Source organism: Typopeltis vanoorti, chromosome 8 (assembly GCF_054136105.1).
Source record: "Typopeltis vanoorti isolate ZY-2024b chromosome 8, IOZ_Tvanoo_1.0, whole genome shotgun sequence".
In the NCBI taxonomy this organism is placed as follows: Eukaryota; Metazoa; Arthropoda; class Arachnida; order Uropygi; family Thelyphonidae; genus Typopeltis; species Typopeltis vanoorti.
The window spans coordinates 143772316-143787650 of NC_143556.1; the positions used below are offsets into that span (position 1 = coordinate 143772316).

The 15335-nt window shown below is 36.8% G+C and overlaps 1 protein-coding gene across 2 annotated transcripts in view; it reads left to right on the plus strand.

The window, feature by feature from the left end:
* LOC150104400 (protocadherin Fat 4-like) overlaps positions 1-15335 on the plus strand; it is a 345892-nt gene that overhangs the window by 160799 nt on the left and 169758 nt on the right. For both annotated transcript variants that reach the window (XM_090396350.1, XM_090396351.1), the window contains 4 exons: positions 4994-5164; positions 6516-6727; positions 7773-7902; positions 11446-11531. In XM_090396350.1, the coding sequence (XP_090252476.1) occupies positions 4994-5164; positions 6516-6727; positions 7773-7902; positions 11446-11531 (599 nt within the window). The remainder of the gene's footprint in view (positions 1-4993; positions 5165-6515; positions 6728-7772; positions 7903-11445; positions 11532-15335) is intronic.

The window sequence follows — 15335 nt, forward strand, 5'->3', positions numbered from 1 at the left end:
TGACGCAGAAATTTTGCACCCGAAAATCGAGTCTTGCTCGCACCGCGAAAGAGGGACGTTTCATGTACTGTACTTCTTTTCGAGGTTGCTGGTAATAAAGCTTATAAGATAAGCACAATTTTATTGAAATAAGAACCTTAATTATAACATGGTTTAGTAGTTTCTCTAGCAAGCGGAACTATTTGAATAGGTTTTTATGCCACATTCATTCATTACGTATTTTAAAGCACTTTTAATTTTTTTTTGGTTTGGCTAAAGTGCATATTATGTAACCAGCAGTGTCATCTTCAATGTTTTCCATTATCACTCCTTCGTTAACCCCCCCCCCCCCTTCATTGATCTTTAAGCACACCACTGTTTCAAACTATTTCCTTATCGAAAGCCTCGTTTATACTAAACTTAACAGTTCACACACATGCTCCAGACTAATTTGATGTAAGTACTTTGTATTTTTCTGTGCCTTCTTAAATCTTCTGTGTTTGCATTTAATCAAAGCATTTTAAAATTTCTCCATACTTCTTAACTAGAGCATAAGGTGGAAGATAAAAATTTTGCTAGATTACGTATTTCATCCTGTAGGAGCCACCCGATGTTTTATTCTGTTTTCGTGATTCCTTCAAGCAGTTTTGCACATTTGCAGGGTTAAATTTATTCCCCAGTAATTGTGCCCTCTCTCAGTTGTGATATATTAATACAATTTCTTCTTTGTTGCCAAGAGAAAATCGCGTATTAGATTTTTAAGAAAAGTTTGAATGTGTTTCAGTCATTTGAAATTTCTTTAGCTACTCTTAGCTTTCCTGCTGGGATTTCATTAAATCCTCATACACGTTATTTTCTAAATTGACCAATGAATTCTTCTGTTTTTTTTATAATTCCTTATTTTTAATGTTCCACTCCTCGTCACAGGATGCTTTCCCATCTTGGTTAATCTTACTGTTATAATTTGCAAGGACTTCAAAGTGATTAAACTAATCCTTTTTTAATCTGACTTTTAGCCTCTTAACCTAATTTCTTTTTCAATTAATAATGCAGATTCTCCTATTTTATCTTAATTTTAATGATGCCATAGATTAATCTATTGTTTCCCTTTATACCTAGCTGGGGTTTATTTGTAAATTTCATTCATGTTCTAATTTCCGAAAAGAAATGTGCTGTTTCGTCGTGTTATAAATGCTTAGGTCGATGCTTGATTACATTCAGATTTACTTTGAGGCACGTTTCGAAAATAAGCGATTTAATATTGATCACAACTGTTGAATTATATGAAAATGCACATAAAATGTGGATTAATTTTCAAGAACAGTGACTTACTGGATTCATTCAAATACAATTCTTAATATTCATGCAATTATTCCAAAATTTTAAACGAAAACTTAATTTAGTGAGACTTTGACAATCATCTATTTAATGAACACATTTGACACTTTTATCACTCGTTTATCAAATGCCGGCTTGGTTGGCCGAGTGGTTAGCGTATGTGATCTTGGCTGCGGGTTCGAATCCCGCCGTGGTCATGGACGTTTGTGACTGTCAGTGGAAATACTAATGGTGGTGATGATAGGCGGTAGATGGCGTTGGTCTATTTGTATTTGTTGTAGAGTAGGTGCCTCCCTGGAGGTGTCACGTAATAATATTTTTTTTTGCTTTAAGTGCAGTATCCTAAAACTTGCACATATATTGTGTATCAATATTGTGGACTATTTTGGGATTATTTATTTAAACACTTGTAGGAGAATTGTTTGTGTTTGGTAGTTTTATTCTGTTAATTTTTTAATTTTTAAAAGGAAAAAAAAACATGATAAGATATATATCGTTATTAAGGAAGACAAAGAAACGCTCTTTCGAATTTGTCTCAAGAGGAACATCCTAATTTTTCGATGAAGTTCAGAATAGTCTGCATTTTTCTCTCCCAGCGATCGCGGTTGCCTAATTGCATATCTGCTCGGTTCTCCCCACACTGAAATGGGAGACGATTGTTACCGTTTTGTGTGAGGCTTTCGTACTTATTTGGATACTTGAAGCTGCTTAAAAAGTTTCAGGTTTGCTAATCTTCTTATGAAGGCTAATCCTTAATCCAACCGTACTAATATACTGTAGGTCTCAATCCTTTTGCGAGTGTGAAGCTATGAGAAAGAAAATGTATGAGAGTCCTACTTTTGGAGAAAGTATGAATGGTTATATTCTGCATAATTAATTTGGAAAAATTCGAAAACATGTATAAATGCAATACAGAGAACAGAATAATATGTTCATTACATGTTTATATTATTTTCGTATTTATATTAATTCCTTACATAGGAGTTGCAAAACTTACTTGACGTAGGAGATTCCTTAAGGAGATAAAAAGGAACCTGTTAGTAATTCTTTGACAGCTAGAGGTAGCAGTCCATGTGGAAAATAGTTGACCCGTTCCTAGCGTACACAGGATACACAGCGTAAGAGGGTACGTATGTGCTTTCTACACACGATTCGGAAAGTCAATCCGAACTTGTTAGCCATCAGTGGCTGGTGTTTTCACATGCTGAGAGGAGAGCGGGAAAATAAAAAGAATAAAACGCAGCCAGTTCGTTAGAGGGTCATTCATGAACCATCTTTAGAAAGATCAAAACGCAGAAGCAAAACATTCCATGAAAATGGCTAGCGTGAACCCTTAAGGGATATTCATCCATCCCTCAAGCGGACTGCCCTCCCCAAGACAGTGGTAAACACTCCCAAATAAAACCCTAAGGGACAAAGCGAGACTAGCATCACCTCAAGGCGAGGAGAGCCTGGACGAGTGAAGTAGGTGTGCCTGTGACTAGAGATGTTAGTTAGCTTAAGAAGAGAAACTATAGATTCCTTCTGGGGAGGAATCTAGAAGGAATATATATGTTAAAGATATATATATATATATATATATATACAGTATATATATATATATATATATATATATATATATATATATGTATATATATATATATATATGTATATGTTACGTTAAAAATACCAAGCGATTTTATTAGCTGAGTGTTTTAATCCTTTTTCCCAAATAAGCGAACAGACAAGTAAGTCAAGTTTGCGGCTGCACGTAGTGCAACACCAGGCAACTAATGGTAAAGGTGGAGCAAGTTTTGATCACGTAGAATTTTCCCCTAATGCAAAGCACATTTCCGCAAGGAAATGTATGATGCTATGCATTAAGGTAATGGTCACTACTCATACCGGTTTCGACCTTTATTGAGGTCTCGTCAGTGGGAGCCAGACCTAAAAAATGCCAAGGGTGAAGTAATACAGAGCTTATAAATATTTTACCTAAACAAGTTGCCATAAGGTGCTTTGACCTCATTAAATAAAAATCTCAGGATGAGAGTAAGATGTAGAAAGTTTTTTACTTTGGGTATGTTATATATTAAAGATACCAAGCAATTTTATAAGCTAGGTATTTTAACATAATATATACCCAGTGTTCCACTACATGCAGCCGCAAACTTCACTTACTTGTCTGTTTGCTTACTTGGGAAAAAGGATTAAAAAACCTATATATATATATATATATATATATATATATATATATATATATTCATTTTTTAAATTAACTGACTTAAACCCGAGAATTATAACACAATGACATTTATTTGAAAAAAACGCAACATGTTTCGTCAAAAATGACTTCTTCAGGCGATAAGAAATATATTATATATGTATATAATATTAACCTTGTAATTGGCAGGTTCTAACATAATGGCATAATTTATCGCAATTAGTTTACAGACGTGCGAAAATACTGAGCAAGTAGTTTTAATATATAGATTCCGGAGGTTGTCACGTGGATATTACGCGCCACACCCCCATGCAAAAAACGCGCCTGTTTTACTATCCGAACAGAGCTTATTTCCTTTTAGCTATTAAAATATGCAATTAAAAAAATCAGGTATTTAAACGTTAAATCATTAATATAATACGTAGTGGAGATGAATAGCACGCGCTATGTTAAATACGAAATTCCACAATCAAAGAAAGTCATTTTTGGACGCTCTGTCAACATTTTGTGCAAAGAAACACAAACATTTCGAAGTCAATTCGGCGGAAAGAAACTTAATGGTTTACTGACAGACAGCTGTCCCCCCCCCCTTCTCTCTCTCTCTCTCACCCTCCACCATAGTTAATTCCAGCTAAGAAGTCATCTTGGTTACTGCACCTCTTTTTTGCCACGCAAGTTATTTCAGTGTCTAACTGCGCTCGCATATAATTGCTTTCTTGCTTTCGACTTGGTCTCCCTTCGGATGGTGAGTCTCAGACGGAGGGCAATGACCCCACGCGGGAATATATGGCCAGTTGATCTCGCGATGAAAGCGTAACAAGAGCAAAATATGCTCTCAGAGCTTAATCGGGATTAAGTTATGGCATTTTATAAGCTGCACCGTTTATTTAAAGTCTGAAGAATGCATAGTTTTCTTTTGATGAGCTGCAATTTTCTTATTATTGTTAAGACATTGAAGCCCTTTGGAAGGAGCAGCTTGATCAGAAAGCGTGTCTTGTTTCTGTTGACTTACAAATTAGAGCAGAACTGTCAAAGGAAAAAAGGTTTTCTAGAGGAATGTAAGAGTGGCAGAGCATCTGTTTCATATCTTCGTTAGATGCACGACTCGGAGTAAGAATGTTTCCCGTGAAGTAAGATTTATCTGATAAATAAAAACTGTTGGTTCATTGAGTAACGGAGGCATCATTTCCGTCAACAACAGGAAGTAAAGAAATTCAAATTGTGATTCGTAAAAACATTCAGATATTACACATAGAAATATTGATTTCCGAATTTCTCGTTCCTTTTGCGATCAGATAACAGACGCCCCCTGACGTGTGAAATGATGACACGCTCTCAACAATTCAAACATTTTCATGATAAGCGTATTATAAAATTAATTCCTTCAGTTGTGTGTGTGTTGATATGTATAGGTGTGTGTGTATTTAATTCTAAATGAAGATTTATGGCTGATTTCAATCTCATTTCTTTCAGGTATTCGCTAGAGAGAAAAAGCAGAACGTGAATCCTTTGGCCAAGGAGAGTTCCACCGTGGTCGAGGTTCATCTGCTGGATGCGAACGATAACAATCCTCGCTTCGTTCCGGAGAGTGTGTATACGTTTAGGGTGACCGAGATTGACCTTCCAGGGACAATCGTCGGGACGGTAAGTTTCGATGCACTGCACAAGCAGTAATTCATTCGGAAATATTTTCTTTTTCTAATCTGCAATTATAACTAAAACGTTTATACCTGAAGGAGATCTAATTTTAGGGATTCCTCAGTTGTGTCGACAATTAATTATTCTCTTTTCTTGATCCTTTGCTTCTGAGTCTGGATATCCTTTATAGGGCGAAAGGTGAGCTATACTGCCATTCATTCTTCTAACCTCTTTGCTCCTACAAACATACATAATAATATGTAACCACACGTTTCCTTTATTTTATTTTTGTATTTTTAAATGTGTTTATTTTTGTGTGCAGGTGGGAGACAAAGCTCACATACTAGATGGAGCCACACTGTACATCTTCCTCTGGAATATGAATTCTGTGGTTCTACTCGTTGAGCCGACTACCAACTGCTTTGTGTTATTGATGTAATGTGCTCCGCATTTGGAATCGACAAGAACATTTGTTTGCAAAAGGAATGTTTTACTATTTATTCACTAAGTTTAGGTTGCCTTACTGTGAACTAGTGAAATGATTTTATATACATTATATATGAAGTATTTAATTCATAGCGTAAAGTATAATCGAAATTCCTTGATATAAGTCCTTAAGTATCGTGAGTAGGTCTAAAAATTGTGAATATTATCGATAAAATGCATTTAAAGAGCATTTTTGTCTCCCTCCACTAAATGTTAAAAGCAATGAGTTCAAAGGCTTCTTCATGGGTAGTAGAAAAAGCAATACGCACACTTGGGTTTGAAATATCTAAACTCAGATCACATTCGGGATTTAAGGAACATTTTAGTGCTTTTCAACCAAATTTGAATGGAATGGCCTGAGATAGAGGCGGAATATTTCCTTCTCACGAAGAAAATCTTAGTTTCTTAGTTTCTTGAAGCTGAAGGTAAATTATAACTGCAATTTACCTAAGTTAAAAAGAAGTAGCGCAATTAGCTTTGTGGAGAAGGCGAACCACGAGTTCATATTAAAACGTGCTTAAAGTAATCAAACTTATTCAGAATCTCGCCCTTGAACTGACCTATGGAGACAAATGCAATTAAATTTTTGCATTAAGTATAACACGGTAAAGAATGATGTAAAACAAGTCCCCGATTCTTAATAAATCGTTTTTCCTGGGATATTCGGGTTCCGAAGGCGCGCATCACATAGCAATATTTGGATGGTCAGGATGTCAGCCCATTGAATTTTTGATCATTTGTAATCGTTGGAACAAAGTTTGAGAAAATCGCCCGCCCTAGAAATAAAAGAATTCGAAATAATTTACGTATTTATGAATATAATTTTCATTTAAGGTGCTTATGTTTGTCTTTTAATGTTTTTTTTCTTAAGGTAAGAGCAGTGGATCCTGACCTGGGTAACAATGGCATCGTTCGGTACAGCAAGCAGAACGACAGCTTAAGTCAGACGGTTCCTTTTGGTGTCCATTCCCACAATGGCTCGGTTTACATCTTGGAATCGTTCGACACCATCAGGGTGAAGCCGGATCGATACACCTTTTTCGTTATGGCAGTGGATTCAGCACGGCTCGAGTCCGAAAGGAGGTACGAAATCAACGCTACCATCGCTAGGGAAAAAAAGATAATAAATTTCGAAACCAAATTCTATCGTAGGATTTGACTTTATTTTATTGCTTTACTTTATGAAGTACTCTTCAAAATAAACGATTTTCTTTAAACCAACCATAGAAGCGGAATATGTAAATCGAGTTTTATCCCCTTGTGAAAGAATGTAATAATTTTAACTGTTTTTTTTTATTAAATTGAATTAAAAAGTAAGCGAGTGCCTTTAACAAGTGTTGATTAAAGAAAAAAAAATATATATATAAAAATCTCACCTTTCATTACTAGTTAAAGATTTTTGAGTAGAAATATTTTTCTATTAAAAAAGCGATGGTTCATATTAAGGCCAGCTGAAATGGACTTCGAATTGGTACAAACGTCAGTAGGAAAAAAGTCATATTCAGAAATAAAAATTCCACTTTGACAGTGATTCACAATTAAGAGTATGATTTTGAGAAATTCTCAAGTAATTTGTAAAAAAAAGCGTGAGTACAGAAAGAAAGAAAGATAATCTTGAAAGGTTCATGGTTGATTGAATGCTCTAAAGAGATAAAAGATCGGAGATAAAATTCAGCGGAAGTCGATTATTACGAGAAATCAGATTTTGGCAACGCGAAGAAACAGGATGTATGCTACATGGCTGGGTACGCTGATAAACATCAGGTTTCGATTTATGCTCGTTTCTTCGAATACGAACAAAGAAGTATTTTTCCTATGTCAAGCAACCTTACGGCTGGTGTCGAAATCGCCCTTCCCCGCAGAAGAGGAATTATAAAAATAGGTTTGGGATAACATTCGCTGTGCAGTCATTGAAAGAGTAATCATCTTCACGGCATTTATTGTCGACATCTTCAGAACGAATGATGAAGTACTCCTTAATACTCAACATTTCCTGACGATTAGTGAAAAATAATTTTCTTGATATTATTAGCTGCATTGAGAGCAAAAAAGAGAATACATATGCAGAATAAAATCATTATGGGTTCTATATATTTAAGTTTTCATACCCGATTATGTATATTTTCAGGTCCTCCGTTGCCATCGTAAACGTTATTGTCCAGGATATCAACAACAACGCTCCCGAGTTTGTAGGTGCGCCGTACGAAGCCTCAATAGGAGAGTCCTTACCGCCAGGAGCATTAGTGTTTCAGCTCGTGGTAAGTATTTATATTAAAATACTGCATATTTATTTAGTTATTTTGCAGTTAATGAATTATCGGTTTGCTGCTGTTTTGTTGATACTCAACTCAATTATTTCTATAAGAGTGCAGGATAATTACTATGACATCGGCCAACATCCGTGTAGGTATGAATCCCATAATTCAAAAATGGGAATTCAAGAAATATGCCAGAAGTTCATGCAAATAAAGTGAATGCAGTGCGCCATTGGAGTAGAATACTACAGCCTCAACAGCGCTCTCATTACTCATCTATAATTTTATAGAATTCTCTCGGATAAAACAGATTATCCACATAATAAGCAGATTAGCGTCATGCATCTCCCATTCCAGACGCACAAAATTTTCGAAGCCCACTTGCAGGTTTCATTGCCGACACTGAACTTAAAACTGTTCCTCGCTGAAAAGAGATTCATCTTATGACTACCAGGCCAGAGGATCTCTCAAGAGACTTTAGGATCTCCTGGGATCTTGAACTTTTAGACTTCAAAAGAATAACACGTTAATAGACAGACCGTGACATGCATTTGTGAATAGAATGAAGATATCAATAGATGCATCATCCGGGTTGATATTTGCTTGGGTTCTGCCCTCAATGTTTCTAAACTGTGCATTTGGAAACACGGAATTTTGCCGGAAGTTAAATTATTTCAGGTTTTCAACTTTGTGTGACTGTTCACTGGTGGCATGTCAGAAGAACCTCAATATGTCCTCGGATGGCATTCGATGCCACGTTAGCGGCAACTTGTTTTATCCGAGAAATCATCGGATCGTCCTACATTTCTGTAAATAGCTGATCGGGAAGTGAAAGTTCAGCATATTTTAGAAAACATGTTCCAGAAACACAGTTCTGATTAACGGAAAACACTTCCTTAATCTTATTCGAACGGTTAATAAAAATCCTTCACGATTTAACCGACTTGGTTATGTTCAGTATTCAGGGTAAAACGTCCATGAGCTTTTGGCGCTGACAAGTACATGACACGAGCCTTGACATGTCTTAGCAACTGGGATTAGGTCATTAATTACACTGCAGCAGGAACGATTAGCCTTTGCGATAATTAACCCGCGATAAATTGCTCAGAATGTTTTCTTTACAAATATTTCAATTGGTTTCTTTACCTTTTCGTAAGTGTATACACAGTTAAATTAGAATACAGCGAACGCTGTATTGTATTCCGTATTATTTTTATTTTGCTATTTTTAATCCAAACAACAGACAAAATCGAATGAATGCATTGTATGGCATTTACTCGTCGCTTCTTGGCACACTTGCAGACTGTTTCTGAAATCGCAACTCGCCTCTTTTTCGCATCCTCAGTCTGAAACAAACTGGGACAACTCGGGTTCTTGTTCGACCATTCCACCTGAGCAAACAAATCGGCGTAGCACAAAATCGATCTTCTGTTGTGTATTTATGAAGCGATACCCCGCAGGGTGGGCGTTGCGTTTAATGCCTAATTGAGCAATTCTGCATCTTCAGCTTGTGAAAGCGTTCTCTAAGCCAAACACAAGTAGGACACTTTTATTAAAATAAGGACAGGCGGAGAATGAAATAATGAGGGTAAACTCGAGGGGTATTTTTACGTTTGCTTTGAAGTCACGAGAAAAAGAAAGGGAAACGGCAGTTCCTTAACAAGGAATCCGTGTTAGCACTTACGAATAATTTCCTCCTCTTGGCCTTCTTAGACGGCTTTTATGCAAGCGATCCCTTTCTTCGCCCAAAAACGCTTTTATTTCGATTACTCGGTAACCTTCGTTTGACTTGATGCTGCATTAGCGGACTCGGCCGAAACCCTTAACGGGAGGAATCGTATGTAGGCCAAAACACCGCGTGCCGAGGAATGCTTCGAGGAACGTTTAATATTCTGCGCCAGCAATTAGAAGTCGATTGTCGTTCGTAAGACCCGTCTTCGAGTAGGACGGCCGACAGTTTTGCAAGTGTGCCATCAGACCAGAAGTGTCGCAAGATTATTTTTCATTCTGCGCGCGAGAATAGAAGAAACGAGGAATCACTCGAAGCGATGTGTTCAGTAGCAAATTCGCCTTTTTCCGCATTCGAAACCACCGTCTTCGTAAATGAGGTCAGCGCGACTACCTTCAGCACTGATTTTTTTATTTATTATTATTTTTTTTTTTATCAGCGGGTGGGTGGGAAAGGATGCAGAAAATAACCAAGTACAGAAGTTTTCTCATGCAGTCTGTTACCAAACGCTGCGGTTTCTCACAGAAGTGCTTTCATGTGATTTGTCGGAAAACTAACAAAATCCGCCTCATTAGCATTTTACAATGGGTGTGGCCGCTAAAGGATGTCGTTTGACCTTCTGTTACGTGCAAGTGTAATTAGTATTTAAAGCAGAATAAGTGGCTCGCTTTTAATGACCCACGCTTGGCCGAACACACAAGTCCCGTTTTAAATGCGTCGGTTTTACAGGGAAGAAGAAATTCGCCTGATGCTCGATATTGAGTAGCAAAATATATTGATCCTTTCAAAACAGTCAAGAATTCATCTTTGAATGCAGATTATTTTCTTTAAAATTAAACGAAATCAATATGTTTGGTTTATCACTGTAGCTGCCGAAAGTTCAGGACACGTGGGAGTTATCTCACTGCCGTTTGAACGATGAATTTTGTAGGAAATGAAACTGAAAACAGAATTTTATTCCACTTAACCGTGTTCCTTGCTCCCTCCTTGTGGTGATAATCTCTGATCCTAGTTTTGAAGCTAATTGCTATTGGAACACCGAATTTCGTCTTCCCATCAGCGCTGAATAGGTGAGCAGCGTCTCGTACCTCTTTTCCTCGAGCATTCACTCACTCTGTATGGACTAAATGCGAGATGCAGCCACCATTTGAATAAGTGGCTCGACGAATAAAGAACCAAAAGATTCATAAGCCGTCCGATAATGCCAGACTGGTTGCTGAGTTGTTAACTTATCCGCTCTCTGAGCAACTGCGGGTTCGAATTCCGCCGTGGGCTTGGATAAACATCCCAGACTCTCTTCAGATGGGAGAGGATTTCATCACCTAGCGTGAGACCACCTTTCTCGCTTATTGGAGGCCTGAAGTAGCTTGAATGTTTATTCTCTTGAGCCGACTTTCCAGACTATGTCATGCATATTCTTAGCCGACCCACGGTGATAATGTATTACAGGCGTAGAATAATAATAAAAAAAATTCTAGAAGGAGAATCGCATAAATATCTAATAATAACAATTTCGTTGTGTTAGCTTTCAATATGAGGAAGTTTTTTTTTTATCAAAAAAAGAAAAAGAATTAGCTCTGCCCACAACAGTATACTTCCACAATGGAAATTACTTAACGATGAGTGAACGAATAAAAATTAATTTGTCATTGGGGTAACATTAACGACAGCTCGATTGTTGTCGAAGGTTATGAGCCGCAAGTCAAAATAGAATTCGTAATGTTTGTGAGTATTAAACTTTTATATCACTTTTGATTATGTCGGAACTCAGACGAAAGATGTCGATCAACTACAATTTTACGATTGCATCTTCTTAGGCAAGGGATCCGGATGCTGATACAACTTTAACGTTTTCTATCGTTGCTGGCAATGATGAAGGCAAGTTTGCAGTGAATCCTTCCACGTAAGTAGCTTTACAAAACTAAAAGAAACTTTTTATATTATTACTTAGCAGTCATATTTTTTCTCTGAATGTATTTTCGTCTTAAATCTGATCGTTCAGACAACTTTGTTTACACTTAATTTCTTTGAAAAGTGAGCCGTCGTAGTGTGTGGTTAGCATATCCGCTCTCCATCAAGCAGGTGGAGGGTTCAAATCTCGGATAATTCATAAATGTCTTTCAGTACTGCATGTATTTCATCGCTAGGGTGAGACCACCTCATGATTATTGTGGGTCTGAAGTTTTTCAAAACATCCTGGTTTGGTTTCTCAAGTCAGGTTGTCCAACCTTATCTTTCCCGCATTTCTGAAGTAGAAGCAGGTTCTCAACCTTTAATGACGACCCTCATACAGAAAGTTGATGATAAGATTCATATGTGTGGCCTCTTCATGAAAACTCTCTGAAAGAGAATCACAGACAACTTGAGAATTTCAGTTTAAGGACATTTTGGTGTCTGTTGCCCCATCCAGTTATGTAGAAAAAAAAAAAACTATGGACTTCTAAGTTAAGAAATTCTTAATTCCTGAGTAATTCCCTTTCTAAACGGCATTCCTATCAACAGCAGGCATAAATCTTTATTCCTCTTCAGTGCATGCACAGAAATCCACGTCGAGGTGGGTTTATTTCGTTATCCGGTGCTGCGTTAGGAGAAATTAGAAAACACAGGAAAACTGGATCAGAACCAGTGGTAATAGCAGAATTACCCCCCCCCCCTCTTCTATATACGCGCATATCTTTCCGTTGGTTTCTTCGAATTTCACACACACGTTAAACGTTGCACGTTTATGCACTAAACACGATAACACACCTCGTGAAGTGTGAAATTCTGCTAAACATAGCAAAAGTGAATTGCCTACCTAGCAACACACGCGCGGCATGCAAGAATTGTGTTCTTGAAGGACTGCTGGAAGTATAAAGTGCCTCCACATTGAATTATTAAATATAATCTCTATGGCTCGTGTAGGGCAGTAAAACTGGTCCGAGCAGTGGAAATAAAACGTCACGCTGTCGAACCGTCAAGTGAGTTGTCTCCAGTAATGCATCGCCTAAATAACAATTATCAAAAAGTAATGTCCGACTCTGGTTTGATTTGAAAGAGCAATCTTGTTAATGCTACTGCTCGGGCACTTAAATATATGTTGAGGGTACGTTCGTAAAGAATAATGTCGCAAGGCACACCCTGTCCCGAGAAAGTAGTAGTGGGCGTCGTTCCTACTTGTCGGTAGCCCGCATTTCATCATTAAGCCATACCGTTTATCGCGGCTCGCTTACAGAGTAATGGCCGGTTTCGGAACCCCAGTTCCGCCTATGAAGCAATCATAAATCCCAGAAGCAAATTTATTCCATAAAATAGTATTAATTATGTTATTATCATCGAAATATTGTAGTTATTTTTTTGATATACTTGAGATAAGAAAGATAACAACCATTTTCCAGATCTTCGCTACTACTCTTTCTAAGAACGTGTTTCAGAAAGAAGCGCGTGAATCTTTGTTCGAGATGCAGATTACTCAAATGACCGAAAACCAATCTTCTGAATTTAACCTTTGGAAATTCTAAACGATTGGAATCTTTATATCGGATCTTCAGTTGGTGGGGGTTGTTAGCAAGAGTAACTCACTGTTTACAAATGAAAGTCAGAATAAGGTAAACAGGGTAGCTGATTAACTTGGAACGTACTTCCTGGGTGTTTTAATATTTATTTATCTTCGAAATTCTTGCTGTACTGTGTTGTTATATCATTGGAGAGATCAATATTTCACGAGATATTTTTCAGGCCCCCAACATGAAGAACAACTTCTTTTATAGTGCGAATATTAGCTCTTGCCAACAGCTTTCATGGAGTCATACTTTGTTTGAACCCTCCCCTCCCGCTACCCCTTTACGTTTTATGTGTGTAGTTGAGAAAGCAAAACTAAATCACGGTATTTTTTCCTAGTGATTTTGCAAAAAATCAACACGAAAAGTTTGAAAAAAAATTAATGTTCTCCACCGTAAGACCACTCAGCTTCATTGTGCTCACAGTGAGCATTTGTTTGATTTTTTTTAATGTAAGACATTTTAAAAGTGCAGTTCCATCAAGACATAAATTGAACTTACATTTATTACTTGTGCTTTGCATACCCACTTACAAATCTGCACTTACAAATATTTCTTAAACAATTTTAATAAATATTCTGGAATATTTATTAAAATTGTTTCTGTTCAGAATATGAGTTAGGCGCATTATTAATAACACGCATCAACTTGCCATAAATTCGCATGAAGAGAGTATACAAAAAAAAGAAAAAAAATTCTTGTTGACTCTATTATTGTGCATAGTGATGTTTTACACTAGTTTAGGATAAAACCCATACAGAAGGTTTGAAATTAGAGTTATTTGGGAAAGATTTAGAAAACTCAGAGCGAAAAGAACTCTTAATGTCGAAATTTCGTATAAAAAAGCTAGCAAATACCCATGAAGAATGCATGAAGAATAAAACGAAAAACTGTGTGTGTGTGACTAAACAAAGGTCACGGAAGACTGGGAAGAATAAGAAAGCATAATTAATATGAAAATAGTATAAAAAAAAGGTCTGGGCGCTACTTGAAAAGCTTAGAAACGATTGAAAGATTGATGTAAAAGGAATCAAATATGATAAAGGTGACATCCAAACTGAAGATAAAGATATTCTACACATTTTGAGAAGACTGTGTAAATAAAACAAAAGTGTTAGAGCAATAGTAGAAAATATTGAAGAGAAATGCCATTAGGAGTACATACTTGAGTCTTTCAAAACCTGAAATGCGGACAAGCTGGGGTTGATTTTCGACCAGAAATACGCAGAGAGAAGTATAAAAGTTTGTTTTGCAGTGGTTGCATAGTTCAAATGTTTCAGTCAAGAAGGTCAAATGGTGGATGATTGAAGTAGAGATTTTATAGCACCTGGCTGTAGAAAAGGAAATAAAACTGGACATGTGAATCAGAGGAATTCTTAAACAGAGCAGTTCAGGTAAGATTGATGCAAGGATACTTGAGAAGTAGGATAAGAAAATTTCTGAGAAAGAACTTGAGAAATAATATGCTGCATTTAAATCAATGGGGCGTTGACGGGATTAATCGAAGGCTAAAGACCATAGTTGTGAGGGGAGGGGGTTTGAGGATAGTTACGGAAGTTAAATATGGCATCAGCAACTGAATCATATGAAGCTATTAGGGAAGGAACTTGAAATTGTTGGCATTCAGAAATGTGCGAGGCTTATGTGGTCACTTAAACGAAGTGAGTTAATGTTAGCAAAGAAGGCGTTTGATGACAGGAAAAAAGACCAAGATCTAGGTGGATTGGCACAGTTAGAAGTCTTTAGAAGGTTGAAATATAAGACGTGATAATATATAAGTATCAGCAGATAAACTAATTTCGAGTAGAATTGTTCGTAGAAAGTTAGTAACAAATTATTCATGTAAGTACCATCAGCGTGTTTTTTACACCCCTTGATGCACTACATATCAAGAACTTGCTGGTAAACATTGAAATGTGTCTATATAGACAGTTTTGGTGAATTGTTACGTCGTTGCATTCTCTGTTTCTCCACCGTCTGTTGTCTTAAAGCATGAAGGTAATGATTATTAAGATATGGGTTTAATACGTAGAATCACCTTCCGATACAAAATATCCCTTCTTGGGGAGACCTATTATATTAGAAAAAAAATATTTTTTTTAAAAAAAAACGAGAACTCCTTTTTGTTACGTGATGCATTCTTAGACACTTCTCTTTCCTGCCTAGCT